Genomic DNA, 21,038 nt, shown 5'->3' with positions numbered 1-21,038 from the left:
AGGCCAGTGCCGGCACTTGACCAGTTCGGTTTCCTCAAAGACTGACCATATCCCTTCCAACCGTCTCAGCAAGCTTCGCGGGAACTTTTCAGGACTTTAGCATGCAGGTACAGTAAGAAGCTGTCCTACAGGTACCTGCATAGGCTGTGTTCCCAAACATGAAAGTTGTTTCTGAAGTATTGTGTTCAGTATTACGTTGTTTGTGATTGAGTAAAATAGTATTTTTTTCAAGGGCTAAACATGGCTGGACATTGAGTTACTGACTTGTATTGGTTGTCCTATCGAGTTTGTAGTTTGTAATACCACTCCAGGTCAATGGGTAAGTCTTGAGCCACTCAACTTCGCCACCCTGAGGGTGATGTGCTAAAGGGGTTGGGCTTGGTGCCCCGTACCGAGCTCAGTAGTAAGGTTAAACCCAGGAATATCAATGGCAACGGCTCTGATTGTCACAATCAGAGCTCAGTAAGACTGGGTGACCCTGGAAACTGAAAAAGGTCTCATGCCACCAGGCAAATCAGGAATGCAATTACATACTTACCATGTAAGATTACAAAGTGATATACCGTAACTGTAAAATGTAAAGTAACAGAATATTGACAGTGTTTGTAAAAAAGTAATTGAATTATGCGACTGTAAAGGTAAAACAAGTGTAACTCAGTTGCCATAAGTCACTGCTCACTTCGAGGGCTTCGGTACAGTCGAAACTTCCAGCAAAAGCTCCTGTTTCATTGAAGTGAAATAAATACTGACCTGTTTAATTTCATTCTTGCTTGTTCTGAATATATAACCTAGCACACGAAATCCTATAACTAATTGCCTTTAAATCGTATGGTTTCAGAAATCTTTTTGCCTCGACCACAGCCCCTAGAGCACAAAGTGTATTAGCTAACATTCATTGGGAAGCATGGGCAGTAATAACAAAAAAGTACTGTTTTAAAGATGGCTATTTTACGCTCATACACAAGAGTGCTGCTAACTTTGAGATGAAAGTGGTTTCAGTTTGTCTTTAGGTTTTAAAGGCGATGCACAGATTTTACTTGTGAAATAAATTGTAACAGAATGTATTGTTTTTGTATTTTCTGAACATATTTTCTAAAATAAAATTGATGGAGAAATAATGAACAATAATAAACATTTCAGACTCATTCTTCATATTGATTACAACTACTTTTCACAGAGCTTATCTTTTCTCATTAGGGGGTAATTTCGCGTTTGGAGGTATTTTCGCAAGACCGCTGCCTTGGCGGGTGCCAAAATACTGCCAAAAACAGCCACATTTCTGAAAACGCCAAGATACTGGAGGAAGGAAAAGAGGCGGTTCCACCACCAGCATCACCAGCCCTACAATATTCTACCCATCAGATTACGATCCACAAATTACAACAGTGGTTCTTACATGGCAGAAAACCATTGACGGTGCTAACCGCGGCGACCTGAGCTCACATCACACAGAACACCACACCACATTGGGTAGTTTAAATACCGCACACCTGACACATATCCACACACTTGACATACCTACACACTGCACTGTAAAATACACCCCTACACACCCACAATCCTTTGCAAACAGAACGCCACACACAGCCAGAGCAAGCAAAATATTTTTTCAGATATAGAAAAACAAACAATAGGCATCCATATACATTCCACCACACACACATCTCACACCTATACAACATACACAACCCACATTTTACTACCACACACAATCCACAACAACCATCACCCACTCACATCACATCACCTACACCTCACCATTTACCTTTTTCTGCAGCCTTTTTCTTTGAACAGTACCACACCGTCTTCACCACCACTTCCATTTCCCCACAAAAACACCCACGTTTCACGGATGATAAGTTGAGGGTCATGGTGGACGAAATTGTCAGGTTAGAGCTTTACCTGTTTGGAGCACATGTCTAGCAAACATCAATTGCCAGGAAAATGGAGTTGTGGCAAAGAATAGCCGACAGGGTCAATTTTGAAGGCAGCTATCTATGCACAAGGGAGGATATCAGGAAGAGGTGGAACAACCTCAGGGAGAAGGTACAGTCAATGGCATCTAGGCATCAGCTGGCGGTAATGAAGATTGGCGGTAGGCTCCCACCTCTTCCCCCTACTTTCACATCATCGGAGGAGAAGGTCTTACATACTGCTTTCTGAGGGCCTGACAGGAATACCTGGGGGAGAGGAGTCAGGTATGTCCCCACAATCTCCATGTCACTTAATTATCATGTCCTGCATGCTCCTTCACCACCTTACCCCACTCCAATTAACATACCACCCACTACACCTCTGTCCAAATGACCTAATACCCCTCTCTGGCATGCCACATGTCCACTAAACTCACCTGGCTCCACAGCCCTTTGAAATAGCAAGTGAAGTACTGGCAACTCATAGCGCTACAACTCCCAGAATGCAGTATCCCACCACTATGAAAACCTGACCAGTGCACCAAATGTGAGGTGTCATGCATGTGAAACGAACTACCAATCTAACACATCTTGAATGTTCAAGTGTGAAATAGTTAATGCCAATGACAACAATGCAGTGGCCCACTCCCACTATCATCACAAGCAAAACACAGCTATAGCTGAGTGCCCAATCCTAATACCCTTAGAGTAAAGATTCCTAAGACAGAATTGTACTCACCTGTGCTGGAAATCTAGATGGCAAAGTGGATGCACTTGCAGTGCATCCAGATAAATGTCAATGTCTATTGCTTACTCCCATACTGTGTCCCTACTCTGACACTATTGTGCATTGTACAGCTCTTTTTGTGCCATGTATCATGCCAGACACTTTACTAGGCAACAAAGATATACACCCATGTCAATAATCAGACAACTTAAGATGGTATCAGCAGTCCAGTCACTACCATCAGAGTTTAACAGCTTTAAACATGGTGTTTGGTATTGAAGTTACAGAGTCTCATGTTGTACTAAGTAAGATTGTACAGCAGCTGTCTTTGTCATTTCAGGGGATCATGTTAAGGCACTGTCAATAATACCCTAATTGTAACAGCAACTCTGTGTCCCACAGGTAACTCTGTGTCCCACAGGTAACCTGGCTGTTTTCATCAAGGACAGCATACCAGAGACTGTCACTACTGCTCTGGATGAAGGCTCCAGTGAGGACAACAACCCTGGATGTGTGGACACTGGTGACAAAGTGGGTCATCAGGGACACCTAGTCAGTCAACATTTGTCAGCCTCACCCTACCCACATTAACTTCTCCCAGCCCAGTTGCATCTACACCACAGGCAACCATTCACCCCCAAACCTGTGTCCCAAGGACTGTCTCATCCATTGTGTGCCCCACTGTACAGATACCTGAATCTCCTCTTGTCATCCCTGACAATGATGGTCCTCCAAGTCGCGATGTTGCCTTACTTTGCATCGGGTAGGTGTTTCCATGGGTGTTCTCATGCAACACCCATGGATTTTGATGCATTCCCAGATTTACAAGGTTTTGTAAACCTGGGAATGCATCAAAACCCTAGACCACTCCAGGGATGGCGTAGAAGTGACACAACTGGGAAAAATATCTTTATTTTTCCCCATTTTTTCCTCTTTCTTTGTGTGCTGCGTTTTGCATACTGCGTACATACAAAGAGAAAACTCCTCTTAGGATTCTTTTTGTGCCCCTTCTTGCACAAAATAATCATCCCCGCAATGCAGGCACCCTTGCACCATGGTGCAAGGGTGCCCGCGTTGGCGCACGGCAGAATTTGTGCACCATTGGAGGGGAAAAGGACAGGAATGCACCATATCTCATATATATGACACACTCCTGCTCTTTTGATGCAGGGCAGTGCAGGAAGAAGGCTGGTGGCTCTGCACTTCACCATAACATTGTAAATCTGGCCCTAAATGTTTGCTCCATGTCTAATAGGAATATAGCCCACATATAGGGTATACATGAACCATGACTTGCCTTAGTTTACTAATAGCATTGCCTTCAGGGCAGTAGTATTTCCCCGTTTGTTTGAACACTCACTTTCAATAAATATTTTTCTAAAGCATGATGTGGTAGCACACTGTCATTTACAGACAGTACATTTCCCAAGAAATGTCCACAAACCTTCCCACTAACTAGCAGCTTTACTAATAAAACCATGAAGTGTATTAATAATCTGTGAAAACTGAGTTTCAGAAAACATATTTATCAATCATTTGCACATCACCAAGTAAAGTGTTCTTATTTGTTTTCATCCTATTAAAATATTTTTTTTCATCACAAGGAAGGAAAAACATTGTATTTCATAGCTACTGAGGTGTATTTTGACATTTTTGTACAATTGAATTAGTTATTTAAATGTTGTGTGCTAGGAAAAACCCACCTAGACTTTCATTTCACAGTTTTTATAGCAGGTCAGACAGGTCACCTTAGACATCTTGGAACTCTGCAGTCAGAATGGAAAAATACAAAGTGACTTTTGACCTCTGTCTCTGAACACAGAGCAAATGTAAAAAGAACATGATTTAAAGGCATCTTTTTCACTTTCTGGCTGAAAAGAACACCTGTTCTTTGTCAACTGCCAAAAGGGGCGAGCGGAGTGCCATGGGGGAAACAGGCTCAACCTCATCATCTTCGGAATCCTCCTCCAGTGGACGCTCCCTGGCGGACCCATCTGGGACCACCCAGCACCATCTAAATCAACCACCCCCTTTACTACCACCACCCTCCTTGTAGCTCCCCACCCAGTTAGCCGTGCCCGCACACCCAAGAGGGTGGGCAGTCTCCTTTGCCGCAGGCATCTCTGCCCCTGCTGCTCTCAGTGAGGAGGCTATTGACCTCCTGAGGTCCATCTCTGTGGGTCAGTCAACCATTGTGAATGCCATCCAGGGACTTGTACTCAGATCCAATAGAGGAATGCATTCCTAGATGGCATTCACAGTGCACTGGATGGCCTACAGAGATCCTTTCTGGCTCCTCATCCCAATCCCTACCCCCTCTTCCCAAACCCAGCCAAAGCACACAGACAGACAAACATGCATCCACCTCAACATTCAAGGGTAGCTCAGACAAAAATAAGCACCACAAGACACACCACTGGCATGCACACAAGGAACATACACCTGAACACACAGCAACAGTCACAACCTGCCCTGACACCCCGACCACCCCCAAGATCACTGACAGCACACCTGCAGACACCACACCAACATTCACAGATCCAGCCACTACACCTGTCTTACCCTCAGACATCCAACCCAGTCACCAGACCCACAGACACCACAACCTCATACACTTCTACATGCAGCACATCCACCATACTTGCAGTCACAACCCCAACACAGTCGCCCACCCACCACCGCATACCCCTTCCTCCCAAGACACATAAAAGACCTCATTCACCCACCCAACAGACACCCCCAAACATATCTTGCACAAATATGCACCAAAGACATCCACACCAAGACCTGAGACAACCACTCCCTCTCCCTCCATACCCAAACCTTTTGCTATGACCCATCCCTGTGTGTCTAAGAAGTCTTTCCCTTCTGAGTTTGCCTTTTGCCTACTCCTCTCCCATCCCTTGAAACTCCTAGGCAGCCTGTGTCCCTACCCAAGTCCAGCCTTTACACCTCCAAGACCTACCCTAACCCCCCTGCAAGTACCCATGCCCCTCCCACTACCAATAAGTCAACCCCTCCACAAAAAATCCCAATCCTCCCCTAAACCTAAACTCCCCCCGCCCCTTCAACCCCCACCACAGATAACCCAAGGTGCCTACCTGCTCCATAGATGCCCCTACCCGTGGAGGTTACATGGCAGTCAGGAGTCAAGTTCGGGGCACATGTCTGTGCACTGTGTGCATATAGACTTTTCATTTACGGACTGGCCCATGGCCTTTTTTGTTGATAATATTTTATCTGAAAATAATAATTTAATACCAACATGTAGTTGGTTTCCTGGCTACATCTTTGTCATGCATTGTTTTCCGCAGTATGGAGTTGTTCCTGGCTGATATTAGGTGTGTGTCTGTATGTATGTGTGTTCTGCTTGGGCTGTGTGTGTTGTTTACGCAGTATATGAAGTTGTAAGCACTGTTTTTGTCTGAAACTGGTAGTGTGTGTGTTGTGTGATGGACATTTGTGTGTTATAGAGTTTTTGTTGTGTTGGTATTGTGTGTTGTTTGTGTTGATGTGTTTGTTGGTGTGTTGTGTGGCTTTGTGTGCTTTGACTGTGTGCATGTTATGTGCATAAAATGTTAGATGCAATGTTCTGTGTAAGTCGATCAGTAAGTAGTATGATTTTGTATTTGTATGTACTTTTTGCCCATTGGTGTTATGTTGTATGTGTGATGTGTACCTGGCTAGTGTCTGTGGGTACCTTCCAAGAGATTTGAGATGGTGCGGTTGTGTTGTGGTTGTGACGTGTTGTGGTGTTGTGTGGTACTGTGTGATTGTAGGCCTGTGAAGTGTTTCCATGCGTACCTGTGTGTGTTTTGACTCGTACAAAACCAGAGAAATTCAGCAGTTATAGTTCTTTCAAGTAACTATAACTCACTCCCTAAGGTAACTATAACTCATGCCCTTGCCATGCACAGTTTTCTTATCAATAATGTTATTGTAAATGTTGCAGTGATATCAAAGATGCCATACAAGATCTCATCAGTGGCATAATATGTGGATTAATTAGCTGTGCATGGCGAAGGCGCAAGTTATAGTTACCTTAGGGCCCGAGTTATAGTTACTTGAAAGAACTCGAAGTATAACTGCTGAATTTCTGTGGTTTTGTACGAGTAAATTCCGTACCTAACTATAACTGTAACCTTTGTTTTTTTCAGTGAATTTCTATGTTTTTCTAATATAAAGTCATTTTAATTACTATACCTTATTCCAGCCTCCGCTGCTTACTGCCTTTGGCAACCAAACCCTTATAACCACCCAACTCCGCACCACGCATGGCCTTTGGCAGTGCGCAGTGTAGGTTGGCTACAGGGCCTGTCTCCGTATGTTGATGTGTGAGTGGGTGTGTGACTGTCTGAGTGGGTCTGAAAGTGGGTGTGTGAGTCTTATGAGTGGGTGCATGAGTGTCTGAGTGGGTGTGTAAGTGGGCACATGAGCCTCTGAGTGCATGTATGAGTAATTGAGTTAGTGTATGACTGAGTCTGTGGTTTTCCTTTCAAATGTTGTCATAATTGCATGGAAATTCATAAACATTTGCATGCTGTGATTAAAAATTATATTAAACCTATTTTTTGCCCCTAAAACACACAAATATCACACCACTGGGGTCAGAGTACCCTGACCGTTAATGCCACTTTCACTTTCAATTTTCACCCCCAGATACTGTGTCTGGTGAAATAAAATGGCGGTTCCAACCTTCTAATCAGTTGCAGACAGCCAATAGCAATGCTTCTTTTTGCATGCATATTCGTGAAAGTTTGTGAATTTCAATTAATTACGGTCAGAGATATCCAAATTTATTTTTAATTATTATTGGAGTGATTCATCAAGCGTGGCAGAGAAAAAGGGGGGTCCCAAAACCCTTATTCCCCATTCTTTTGCTATTTTGCATTCTTTAGATACGCCTCCTGCTGAACTGAATTACACCGGAGGTTACGTCTTATTTTAAATTAAACATATAGATATATAGGGACGTGGATCCTCCATGAATCCAGGGGAAAAGGAAGGGCCTTAATCGGCTGGCCCCAACCCAAGAGAAAAGTTGTGGCTGCCATTTTGAAGCATCGGTTGGGGGTGGAAAAAGAAGAGTGCAATACACATAAGGGTGTATAGGATACATGGGAGGGAGTCCATCGGCTACAAATTGCCCAATTTCTTTTTTGTTCCGATCCACGGGTCCACTGATCCACCGCATAGCTCAGCATGACCCCCTCTGTAATTGGGCAGTGGATCCGCGGATTCTGAGAAAAATTGAAAAAAGCACCCACTGCATCCAACCCCATGCTTGGGTTTCGATTCACAATGGAGGGTTGGCCTGCAGTCAGGCCTTGCTGCCAACCCCCGTCGAATATGTGCCTAGGCCGTGTGGGGTGCTGGTTATGTTAATTATATTAATGTGCATGCTAAATAAACATAGAAATTCACTGAAGAAAAAAGCAAATGTTACAGGGTCTTTATAGTTAGGTTCTGATCTTACTCGTACAAAACCACAGAAATTCAGCAGTTATAATTATGGTTACCTCAAGTAACTGTAACCCATGTCCTAAGGTAAAGATAATTTGTGCTCTCGCCATGCACAGCTAATTACCCCACATACTACATCATTGAGGACTTCTATAGTATCATTGATATCACTGCAACATTTGCAATAAAATTATTGATAAGAAAACTGTGCATGGTGGGGCTGCAAGTTATAGTTACCTTGGAGTGCGAGGAAATCATTCTCTCTTCAGCAATAAAATAGTCACAGCCATTTCGATCTATGATGTAGCTCTAAATTTGCAATTCTTTTACTGGACATTTAGAAAGTTTTTTATTAAGGAAATCTCACACATATTTACATTTTATGCTGCTATAACTTTATAACCCAGATAATTAAAACAGATCCATAGGTGAATAATGAGTTCAAACTGCTGTTTCTCTAGGTTATGGTCATTTTTGGACTATGATCAGCAAGAAAACCTCGAAATGTTTGTGTGGTTGAGTTGTTACTGGTGCACTGACTTTATACTAGTCTGTAGATGAATAAGAAATGACTATAAGTGAACAAGTACTGCGTCTACATTGAGGAGTCTTCAAAAATGTCAGCAGCTTGTAATACAACACAATAGTGCTAGACAGAATGTTGTTGATGAATTAAAACAAAACATGGGAATTCTACCACAATATCACCTTCCACCTCTTCTTGCCTATGGACATCCTACAATAAGTACTGAAAATCACCCTTCTGACTCACAAGGCAGTGGAGTATCACTTCAGGAGGGGCAGCTGAAACTGCTTTTAAGAAGGAATTCTTAGGGTGACCTACAAATACTGGCAATGATTTTTGGCTCCTTAGATGAAACGGCTGGAGAATTCGACCCACCAAGATAGTACAGATTGCTGTTTTGATCCTCTGTCATGTGATTATTCAAGACAATGGAAACGTCAGAAGAATGCAAAGTTCTCGTAGCGAATTAATGTATTATTCGTGACATCAGTTGTGCTCTTTGAGGAGACTCTAGTGTGTGAGGTTGCAGAGGTGTGTTATCTGCATTTTAATCAATGCTCATATAATTTTGCATATGACTTGTTTTGTTTTCAATCGAACTTAAAATGCTTCCTTGTCTTTTCAAACATAAACTGTAATTTTCTTTTTTCGAATGATGCATTTAATATACTTGCATTACTGAGAATTAAAATCTCCTAATCACACACTCGCCGCAGAGAGCCTAGAACGTGTTACATAGTGTAGATTTACTATACAAGTTGTGAGGCGTGGAAGCAATGTGTGCCTTTTTTCTTCATCTAATTTAGTGCTCTGAGAAAACAGGGTTTAATGATAAAATACAAATATATTCTGCCAGTGTGCCGCTGTGTTCCACAACTCTGGGTGGCGATTGTCTACAGTTTACAGATTCGACTTCTTGTTGTTTGATACTGATACAATGCCATTCATGTCCCTTCAAACAATATTTACCTTTTATAGACACAAAAGTGCCAGCCTTTGAAGTTTGGACCATATTTGCATCGGTTTAAAAAACGCGCGAACCTGTCTATCCACCTAACTAGGAAACCAGAACCTCAGACAGCATACAGACTGCCTGTGGCTGCCTGGGACTGTAATTATTTTCATTGAAAATAGAGCCCAAACCGCTAATCTAGCCACGCCCACTCATAGTTTTCTTCCTAATGTAATGAAAGTGATTGGCCAATCAATGTAACAGTCTTGGCGCCGCGATCTTCGTGTGCCTTTTTAAGATCACGCGTTTGCTGCAAATAATCTGAGCCTTGAATCTGATATGTTATATTACTACAAAGCTGAAAAAGGCAACTGGTGGTGTTCTTTGGCCCAATAAGATGAGGGGGGAATCTGGGCCTTTTAAGGATTGTGTAATGTCTGCTCAAATTTTATGATTGGTTTACCACTTCTTTCCTCGCTTATAAGCTGTGTTTGTCCAATAGTGGACAGTGTCTCTGCCTTTGTAAAGGTGCCTGTCTACTGCTCATGTCAGCAATTCCATTCTTGCCCATTTGGTGTCATTTTATTAATATGATTGCATTTCTACCTTGCCTATGCTGCCATATGTATTGGTGGGCCTGTTGTATAGCCATTTAAGTGATGCCTTTAGACATGTTATTTTTGATACTAGGCCTGCTGCTTGTGCCCTTTAGCCCAGTTACATTTTATTCCACTTCATTTTTATTATTTCAGAATCGGCCACATTTGTGGTGCTGTTTTATTTTCTTTCTCTAGTTGTCCCTTCGCCTAGGAAAGCATTGCGTTTCTTAACAGGACATTCATTTCACTTTGTGCTTTCCTCAAGACTGCAGCGAGATAGGGTTGCCGGCAAAGTGGTACACTGTGTCTCCAACATTCACAGAAACACACACATCTTAAGGGGACATTTTCTCAGAACACCAGCTGTTGTGTTATAAAAACACTTCTCTGTCCCATGCTCGTTAGAGGGAGATTCCAGCCAGATGACCAGGACTGCATGCTGATTGACTTTGCTACAGCTGCTTGTGAGACTACCAGTTCCCTGGCCTCCATGGGGATGGTGTCTCTATAGACAACTGGCTTCCTTGCTCAGGTATTGGTGATGATGTCTTCCTAGGGGGGAATCCTGAAGGGCGTATTAGGGCTTATCATGCTGTGCTCTAACAGCTTAGGTAGGCACCACATATATTACGCATAGGGACAGTATGGTGGGACTTTTCTTGTGTTTCACTTTCCTTGTCACTATTTTGCTTCTCGCATGTTTCATCATTCTAATTATTGCAATTCATGCCATTTTATCTAAGACACAGCTGTTTCAATAAATCTTATTAAACCATTCTCTGCCTCTGTTTGTCTTTGCATGTGTGAGACTAATGTAACTGAGAAAAAAGGAGATCAGAAACACCACAATTTCCCTGAAAAGTCACCTTGTCATGCGCCCGGTTGCCACAAATGAGGTGCTGTTAGTTGGCTGCAAATGGATTAGACTGACAGTTGTCACATGGTGTGGGATTGGACTCAGTTTCCCACAATTCAGGTGATGCTGCTGCCTGAATCCAGCAGCCTCATTAGGATAATGAGAACCCACACGACAGGCCTTTTCTAATTACCCCCCTTTTTGTGTACAACTGCACAGCAGCCCACATACAATTGGCTCGGTTTGTGATGTGTTGGTGCCTGCTTTTTTGTAACCCCCTGCTTCCTCAACTGACCACTGGTGGCACAGACTATCCAGGTAAGTCCCTGCCTGTAGCATAAAAGAAACCATGAAACAGTACCGGGTGTGCGGAGTAAATTACAACTGCCAGCTAATTACGGTTATATTTTATTAGTCTTTTTCTCATGATCTTCCTGTGTCACACTGCTAGGTGTGATATCATAACAGAAGATAAGAGAACCTCTTCATTCCACAATGCTCCCACATCGTGTCACAACAAATACAACCAGCACACTGCCAACCACACACTCCCCTGTGATGTAGGCTGCTACTCTTTAGAAAAAGTGCTTCAGAATCCCATAATGTTTTATGAAATGCTATATAAATTTGACACTGCAATACAGTGCAGTGTGAGGGTAGCTGGGTGGACAGGGTGCTTTGAGCTTTGTTTTCAATAAGTGTATTTTAGGTCACAAACAGAGCCAAAAAAAATGAAGGTGGACTCTGGTTGTAAACTGGTTTGTATCCACAAATAATGATGGTGACACCACAATGTAATTGTTTACATAATGAAAATAATTATCTATGGATCTTATTGTAAGCTTGATAAAAACACTTTCTGAACCAAACCTCTTACAATAATAATGTGTTCATTCCCTGCAAAGGATCTCAAGCTATGTCTTTCTTATTTTTCAGGTCATAGGACCCTCTATGTTGGTGTGCGCATGCCCTTGGGAAGGCAGAGTCATCGGCACCACCGTACCCATGGCCAAAAACACAGAAAAAGGGATAAGTTGAAAGGAGTCATCCAGGAGGAAGACCAGGAGTCTCACGGTGAGAATATCCCACTCATCTCTCCTGACTCACCAGGGCTTGGCTTAAGAAAATTATATTTCACTGCACTGTTTTGCTACAGAAAAACCTTTCTTAATATCTGCAGCAAGGAAGAGCAGAAAGCATTATAATATTAATTGCAGCACACTAAATGATAGACGTCTCATATATTTTGTAACTGGAGAAGCATAATATTTGAAGACGCCCCTTATGTGAAAGCACTATCCACAGGCAAAGTATGTTCAGTTCAGTGTATCTTCAGAGTGTGAAAAAGATGCTGCTTGTGCTTACTTGTGCTTTCCTTGGCAGTTCTGTGCTGGTGAAAGCCACTGGTTTCTTCAACTAACATATGTAAGCATGCACCGTGTGTATATGTCCAGATTGTCAGATCCTGGGTAAACTACTTTATTTGCAAAAAAACTACGAGTGTTCAGAGACTAATCAGTTTACAGTGTGTGCTGAACGGAGTACACAATAATGAATTAACCAATTTCGTTATTTTAAATGGGGGTGGTCACTGAAAATGTAAAGATTTTAATATCGGTAAAGACCACAATGAATATAAGGTGGTTATATTGTAGTTCCCACAACTAAACGGTACCTGTCCTTTAGGTGCCTTTACGAAGGAGGGACATGTTTGAGACAACTCCTTTGGTTACAGGTCAGTTAATTCACTGCCTTCAAGTGGATTTGGATGTTATAGGAGGGAACAATCTTAGTGAAGCCCTGTAGCGAATAAAAGGCTGTCTGGATGTATTATTGAACAACAGTGGTAAGCTTTTCATTCACCCAAAGTAATGCAAATGCGCAGAAACCACCACCAACTGATCGCCTGACACCCAGACGAGAGTGACCGAAGGACCTTGGTGAATGGAATGGTCAATATTTGCTGTCTTGTTTCATGGATTCTTCAAATGGTCTGCTATTGTCTTCCCAGTAGGTGGGAACCAAGCGTTCCTACTGCAGTGGGTTATTGTTCAACAACTGGTCTATTTTGGAGTTCATTCTGTTTTTTGATTAGAGAGTTTACATGCACCGTTACTGTGCCTACATACGCTACATTTCCCTGTGTGCTCATCTAGCACATATCTAATTCCAATTCTGTCACTCTTGCCAACTGTTTTGCCTCTGTACTAGATACCCCATCCCAACGCGTGCAATTCATCCTGGGAACAGAGGACGATGAGGAACATGTCCCCCATGAACTGTTCACAGAGCTGGACGAGATCTGCGTGAAAGAAGGAGAAGCTGCAGAGTGGAAGGAAACGGCAAGGTGAGCCAGGCCTTGATTTGAAAAACAGAACACAAAAAGACTACGTGAGTTCTTTAGGCTGGTCCTTTTCAAAGCATGTGATGCTGGCAGTTACTCCCTGTGAGGGATGCCAATAGCAAGTGCAGATGTTGCAGCAAAGATAAGGTTGGTGGAAAGTCTTTGAATAATGACAACTGACTCCACTTGAATTCTATGAATTTGCTTATCTAACCAACTAGTCATCAAACATTTTCAGTACTCTACTATAACTAAATAAATTAATGGAAAATCCTTAATGATTGAGTTAAGCTATGATTCCTTTTTTTATCTGATTGTCCCTCAGTTCAAAGATAACATGATTCAGACCCGCTGATTCTCACGATCTCTGTTTCTCTGGAATGGACCTTCAGAAGAACAGTGCTTACTCCTTTCACTTCTGTTAATTGGAAACATAAGTTGTGAATTGTTTCTGAGAGAAAGATGCTCTTGTTCTTATCCCTGTACTCATACTTTAAAATCAAACAGCTGTTTGTTTGCAAGTTACTTGTGATTTTATGTCTGACATTGTTAACACTTCAATGCAGATGTACAAACGCCCTCAAATCTAGGCAACCCCTACGATTTTCTGTAGATTTCCACATTTTTGTATGATTCACGAATTGTAACTTTCAGTAGGAGTTTGTTTGCACTTATGATCCCAAACATCATCCACAAAGGCTTCAGGTGAATTCCAGGCTTAGTTATAGCTTTCATAACTTTCCTAATTCATGTCTGTATTACCTAACACCAGTGCTTAATTTGTGCTTATTGTTTCCTGTGCTGAGCACCGGCACTTATTTGTGAGGGCCGCGGCTAAGAGCCAGATGTATCAAAGGTTTTTACCCATTCTGTGTCTATGGGAAAAAGTGTTCGTACATATGGCCCCAAATCTTATGCCTCAAGCATTTGCTGCGACCGAAAGACACATATGTGAAAGACAGAAGAAGGAAAAACTGAAAAGCGTCATAAAGGGAAAAAGTAGAAAGTTGCAGGATGAGCTGAAGGGGCAGGGGTGGCCGTAAATGGATTGAAGAAGCCCGAGATGGCTTCAGGATTACGCTGCCTCAGTAGTCAGTGCTGGCAGATTTAATTACAGCAGCCTCGTGTTTAAGAGAAGGGCTTTGAGCACCCGCACCTCTTAATTTACAAACTAAGCACTGCCTAACACTGTGTCTGCAGATTGCCTGCAAACCTAATTTGTAGGGTTTGACGACTTATATAAAGGCAGAAATATATATTTTCAGAATAAAGGAGTGCTTCTTTACCCACATCCCTGAACTTTCTAATTTAATACATGTAAATTCTGTTGTGAATACGGTGAAAGTGCACCAGATGTTCCACTTTTTTGTGGTAATGTGGGTGGATGAAAGACTTAATCGATAATTTCTTTCTCCTAAATGCAAAAAGGAATACAAAAGATAATCTTTAGAATTGCTTTATATTTTTAACTTTAATACTTACAATTAAAATATCAGTCCTTCTGAAATATGATGAATGTTTTTTTTTTTTGCACCCGAGGCTTGAACTGGTGTTAAACCTAATAGATGTTTGATCTTGTTTGAAGTTTACCTTTGTTTATAGGTGGTAATAACAGTAATGACCACAGTTTCATGCTTTTCTGGTGTGTAATAGTATCCATGGTCACATTATTCATTGGAGCAACTCCTCATCTGTTTTTTTTTTTGTTGTTGTTAAAATATTACATGGTGTATTTTTACGTGGAGCGGCACTTTTCCAATAGGCATGCATTCTGCTTATGAATTTTTTCTACTGCTAGGTGGTTGAAGTTTGAGGAGGACGTCGAAGATGGAGGAGAGCGCTGGAGTAAACCGTATGTGGCAACCCTCTCCCTGCACAGCCTCTTTGAGTTGAGAAGCTGTATCATCAACGGAACAGTCCTTCTTGACATGCACGCTAACACCATTGAGGAGATTGCAGGTACATCGCAAGGGGAGATGAACTCTAGTTCGCAGACTGTATATTCTGTTCTGACATGGGAATAAGTAAATATTTTCATACGTGTTTTTTTCCCAGACTATGATGTTGAGAGTTCATTTTCGTGAGCATTTTAGAGCAAGATTAGGAAAAACCAACAGATCTTGCCCTTATGGAAATCCCTGTTGGATTTTCCTAGGCTTCTTTGTAAAGAATTATTTACAAAAGTAGCACAAAAAACCTAGATCTTGTTGGAAACACAAACAGTCATATTAAGGTTTCTTAAAACTGAGCACTGAATTCATTTTTTTCAATCTTTATCAATTGTTTATTCTACAAAATTCACTTGAAACTGTGGACCAAATGAAAAACATCTATTGCATGTGACCCATGTTAAAATGAAGCTTAGGCGAGTATTTGCAGGCACTTAAAAGGTCATAACAGGGGTCTGAGGAACTGTCGGAATTTGAAAGGAAAATGCTTGCCATTTACTTTTTGCACGACTAGGAACTGGAACAAATGCTGTAGTCATTTGGTGCTGAGAAGTAGCCCGGGGAACAGATTTATGGGCCTCCTGGGGATGAAACATTTTTCCAGTCACCTTTCTGCCTCAGACACAGGCAGGGGGAGTATAGAAACTTGCCCTTCCACCTTGCACCATTATTGCTACTTTATGTGCCTCGGCTTGGACTTTCATGCAATATCTGGAAGGCAGGAAATGAAAGAAAACCAACCTTATAAAGTCTGCTCTTCAATGAACCCTTTCAAAAGTACACCTGTTCCTTTGCTTTTATGATTGAGCTGGGAGCAATTCAAAGAGCGCAGGGTGAGAGAGAAGAAGCACGGGGAGAAAGAGCAAGAAAACATGCACTCCAATGGAGTTCTTAGAGGTAAAAAGCTGTTCCCTGGTGTGAGCCGTGGAAGAATACAAGCCACCACATCAAAGAATGTTAAAAAACCTTAGCTGCAGGGAAAGTTCAAATACAAGAAGACTATGCAGAATCATTGACTGAGAAGCAAGCAAATGAGATTGACAAGAAAGTCAACAAATGATAAGTGATGGGCTGATCCCAAGACTGCTGTAAGTATTGATATTATACAAACTAAGTCTGTGGCAACAGACAGTTAAGATCTGTAGATAATAAATAAAAACAAACATTCCTCTTCCTCACTGCCAGGGATGTCCTGTGGCCAATGGATATCTGACTCACTACATTGGGTGAATTTCCATTTCCAGATCGGTCTGAACTCCACTTGTAACTTTGGTTGTTTGATAGTTAGAAACGCTCGCTTTAGTGGGTACAATAGACCTCCAGTTGAGTAGTGTTTCTCAGCCTGTTTACTGTTTTACCCATATTGTACCTAACCACATTTGTTGTCATGATTAAATTGTAGCCCGAGGCATTTAATTTGTCTTCTAATTCATTCCCATGACCCACAGACACATCACTTACCTTCCTACCATGCTGCCCAGACGGAACAGCGTGTATATGTTACACTTGGTGCATACAGGGGCGTAATTACTACTGGTGCAGCACATGCAGTGGCACCAAGGCCCAGAGCCCTAATGGGCCCATTGAACTCTGACAATTGATATGTTTTAATACAACAACAGCAGTCAAATGGTCCATTTTCCTTGCTTTCACCAGGTCCCATGTCATCTTTCCAATGCTACTGGTTGCATAACCCTGAAAAGGCACTGACGTTCTCTAATTCTTTCAGTAGGAATGACCCAGAACTAACTGAGTCTCTCAGATGACTGAACATGTCTTTCACTTACATTGAAACTGTATGACTGGATACTTCTATCAAATGTGCCTGTAATGTACTACTTTCCAGGGCAGTCTGTGCACTCTACAACATGTTTTATTTCATTCCCAGTCTTACTAGAAAACTGCATTTTCCATCATAGGCCTGTAACAATCGAAATATTATTCGCTCCCACCAGAGAAGCTTTTCTCCTAACCAGAAAAGAAAACTCTTCAAAATAGGATGAATACACAGCACACCGACAATGGTGTTTAGAGCTGCTTGTATGAGGAGTTCCTGCCCTTGTGTGTTCTGCACCTCATCCTCTCTTATGCCAACTGCTGTTTCTCAGAAGCATAAGGGTCAATCTTTAACATAACATATGCCTGTTTTGCAAATTGTATGTCACCACAGCAGAGTTTTGCAGCACCATCCTAGAGGAATAGTCTCAGTGTGCGAGAACACACCATCCAGCTCAACCCTATCAATACCTAGTTCCCTTTAGCCTAAGCCAGATGCGGCATTTACAAAAACCTGCACTTTCTTCCAACTCATCTCTTTTCTCATTGGATTATAAAGGTGCAACAATCAGAAGAACTAAGACTTATCACAGTAGGTATGAGAAAAAAGTGAAAAACAGTAACACTAGAAGTGTGTTAAGTAGATTGTCTATGGATTTCTCTTTCTTGATGATGAGTTCTGGCCATTACCCCCTCATTTTCCAGACTGAAAATCACACTGGCCACATTGTCTCCATTTGAGAACTTTTGCTGAAAATGCTTCTTCCAGTGTCCCATCTTCCACACTGCTACTTTGTGACAAGTACTTACATTTCTGCTCTCATAATTTCTAGTTTTTATTTTATACAATCTTTGCACTCACTGTAGTCTTGAAAAATAATGAACATGTTCCTCTCCTAAAGAGGTTGCCATACCCATGTTGTATGTTTCAATATCGTACCCTTTTGTAGAAACTACGCTTGAAATGATTAGCGTAAGTAGCACAGCTGGTTTAGTTGTGGGTTCCCTGGTTCTTGTGTGCTCTCTTTGCAACTGGTATGCTGACGGTCCGATGATTATGCATGCAGCTTGAATCTTCTGCTCCAGAAACAGCTCCTCTGAGGCTTCCTCTGCCATCTCCAGATAGCCCTGGGGCAGCAGGTTGTTTCTTCTTGATCACTTTTCTTCATCATACACTTGGTCGTGAGACAGTTCATCAGCTCCGATAGAGTTTTAAAATGTCGTTTGTAATTCTGTTACATTCTCCTTGAGCTATTCCACTGCCTTTTAATTAGCATGCAACTTTTTCAGACCTCTTGTAGCAAATTAAAACATAGGTAGATAGTGATAATTTTCTGGTTGCCCGGTCCATCTTTGTCCTGAAATGTTGGGACTATGTGTTAAGTGACATAAAAGTGCCTCAATGGACACTAAAAATTAAGCAAATTCTGCGTAAATTAAGTTCCATGAAATGTCACACAATTTGACATAAAGGCTCTGCATTTACCAGCAGACAGGTGCTATCATATCAACCAGTAATAATATTACAGTTGGCTACTTGCATTTACTAATTTGTCTTCCCTAAAGCTAGGAAAGTAAGTTTCTGAGGCAGATCATTCTCAGCTAAGGCTTCTCCAGCGGAGGATATACTTTCCCTAGAGCAAAAATGATAAAACACTATAGAGCTTTGGATATTTATGAAATTTTGTGTACTTAAAATTTGAACACCTGTTTGAAAAATTGCATGATTGATTTTCCAGTTGTGACACCAACATGAGTACAGTCACATATTACTAAATTGTAACCTAACATGGTATCCATACATCCCATGGTCTGAATATGATTACCAATTGAATTCTTATGCTTTGAAGATTTGAATTATTCAGTTCTTAATTTCAGAATATCTTTGATGTTCATCCTGGAGTAGTCATGAAATTGTAGGGCATCAGATATTCCAATATTCAGTTGTAAACTATTGTGGTTTTGAGTGATGGTATCCGTTCTTTCTGCATTCAAATTGGTTGCTTTAAAATGAGCAATCTGAATTCCACATTTAAATTTCTGGATGGATCTGAAAGCTCAGATCTATTGGAAGAGTCTAATGCTTTTACTCAGAAAACATGTTCACATTATGAAATGCCCAAACTGACCTGTTAAAAAGTCCTGAGAGTGTTAGTTGGGTTTATTAATCAATGAAGGTATTTATTGGAGGGTTGTGCATTTGGAGAATCATACGCACAATTATTAGCAATGGGGTGTCATTATTGCCCATGTTGTTTGCAGACATGATCCTGGACCATCAGGAATGTGCCACCGACTTAGATGAGAGCATTCGAGTGAAGGTGCGGGATGCCCTCCTCAAGAAGCATCACCATCAGATTGAGAAGAAAAGAAACAACCTGATACCCATGGTCCGCTCTTTTGCTGAAGTTGGGAAAAAGCAATCAGAGCCCCATTCAATGGACAAAAATGGTATGTCTGCATGGTAGCACTGAGAAACCTGTTAAAAATTAGTATTAAAAAGAGTGAACATCACTGTTATAGTCAAAGTGAGACATGACCGCCAGGACAGTAAAACACTGATTGAATGGTGGATAGGAAAGCATGATGGGACAGAGAAATATGAGTAGAAACCATGGAGCCAGGTAGAAGGAGATATGGAGAATGCAAAAGGTAAACAGAGACATTAGAATTGAAGACTTTGATACTGACAGAAGAAAACACAGACACTTTGATGATAGCAAGATATGGAATCCCGAACAGGGAGACATTATAATACAGTGTATGGAACATAGGATCATGGAGTTGAGGACACAAGACCTAGGAGATATCAGTACTGGTACAAGGAGTATGCACTCTGGGACAGGGAAGTACAGATACTGAGATAGATAGCTGTTGTCTTTGGAACACAGGGCCATAGCCTATTGGTCAGTGAGAGAAATAGACTTTGGACAATGGACACAGATACTTGGAGACGCTGACACTGATACTGGCAGAAGAAAACACAGACACTTTGATTGCAAGATATGGAATCCAGGACAGGGAGACATGGGATGTTGGACAGGGCAACATACATAGTTTGGCAGGAAGAAATAGACACTGGCAAAAGGAGAGAATAACCCTGGGTGAAGCAGACACGGAAAGCAGGAAATGGAGATGTGGACACTAGAACAAGGAGGCCAAGATATCGGGGAAATGGGACATAGACATTTGAGTTTAGGAATTTAGGGCCAGATGTAGCAAACGTTTTGCGACTCGCAAACGGCAACATTTGCCGTTTGCGAGTCGCAAAACGCGTATCCCAATGCAGAAATGCATTTTGCGAGTCGTTACCGACTCGCAAAATGCATTTCAGACTCGCAAATAGGAAGGGGTGTTCCCTTCCTATTTGCGAGTCGCATTGGGATGCAATACCATTTGCGACCGCACGCAGTTACCATCCACTTCAAGTGGATGGTAACCCAATCGCAAATTGGAAGGGGTCCCCATGGGACCCCTTCCAGTTTGTGACTGGAGCCCAAAATATTTTTTCAGGGCAGGGAGTGGTCCAAGGTCCTTTAGGGAAAACGGGCTACCCTTCAAAAAAAAAAACTGCTTTATTTAAAAGCAGGTCGCTAACATGGAGGTCTGCTGACGTCAGCAGGCCTCCATGTTAGCGAGTGCCTATACTCGCAATGGGGCCGCAATTTGCGACCCACCTCATGAATATTCATGAGGTGGGTCATTGCGACCCCATTGCGAGTTGCAGTCGGTGTCTGAGACACCGTACTGCATAGCAATTTGCGATTTGCAAATTGCGAGTCGCAGGGACTCGCAATTTGCAAGTCGCAAATTGCTTTTTTCCTACATCTGGCCCATAGACTCTACTTGGACCATGGGACAAAGCCTCTAGGGCAGAGAGTTAAGGACCCTGGCACAAGATGTCACAGACACTTGGACACAAATATCTCGATA

At 41.9% G+C, this 21,038-nt stretch overlaps 1 protein-coding gene across 1 annotated transcript in view; it reads left to right on the top strand.

Moving 5' to 3' along the window:
- Window positions 1-21,038, top strand: part of SLC4A8 (solute carrier family 4 member 8) — a 626,941-nt gene that overhangs the window by 264,833 nt on the left and 341,070 nt on the right. The window contains exons 3-6 of the mRNA XM_069230889.1: window positions 11,973-12,110; window positions 13,248-13,383; window positions 15,179-15,339; window positions 19,368-19,556. Coding sequence (XP_069086990.1) covers window positions 11,973-12,110; window positions 13,248-13,383; window positions 15,179-15,339; window positions 19,368-19,556 — 624 coding nt within the window. The remainder of the gene's footprint in view (window positions 1-11,972; window positions 12,111-13,247; window positions 13,384-15,178; window positions 15,340-19,367; window positions 19,557-21,038) is intronic.

The sequence above is a fragment of the Pleurodeles waltl genome, chromosome 4_2 (genome assembly GCF_031143425.1).
Source record: "Pleurodeles waltl isolate 20211129_DDA chromosome 4_2, aPleWal1.hap1.20221129, whole genome shotgun sequence".
Taxonomy (NCBI): domain Eukaryota; kingdom Metazoa; phylum Chordata; class Amphibia; order Caudata; family Salamandridae; genus Pleurodeles; species Pleurodeles waltl.
The sequence above is the reverse complement of the archived record's forward strand: the minus strand, read 5'-3'. Positions and strand labels throughout refer to the sequence as shown.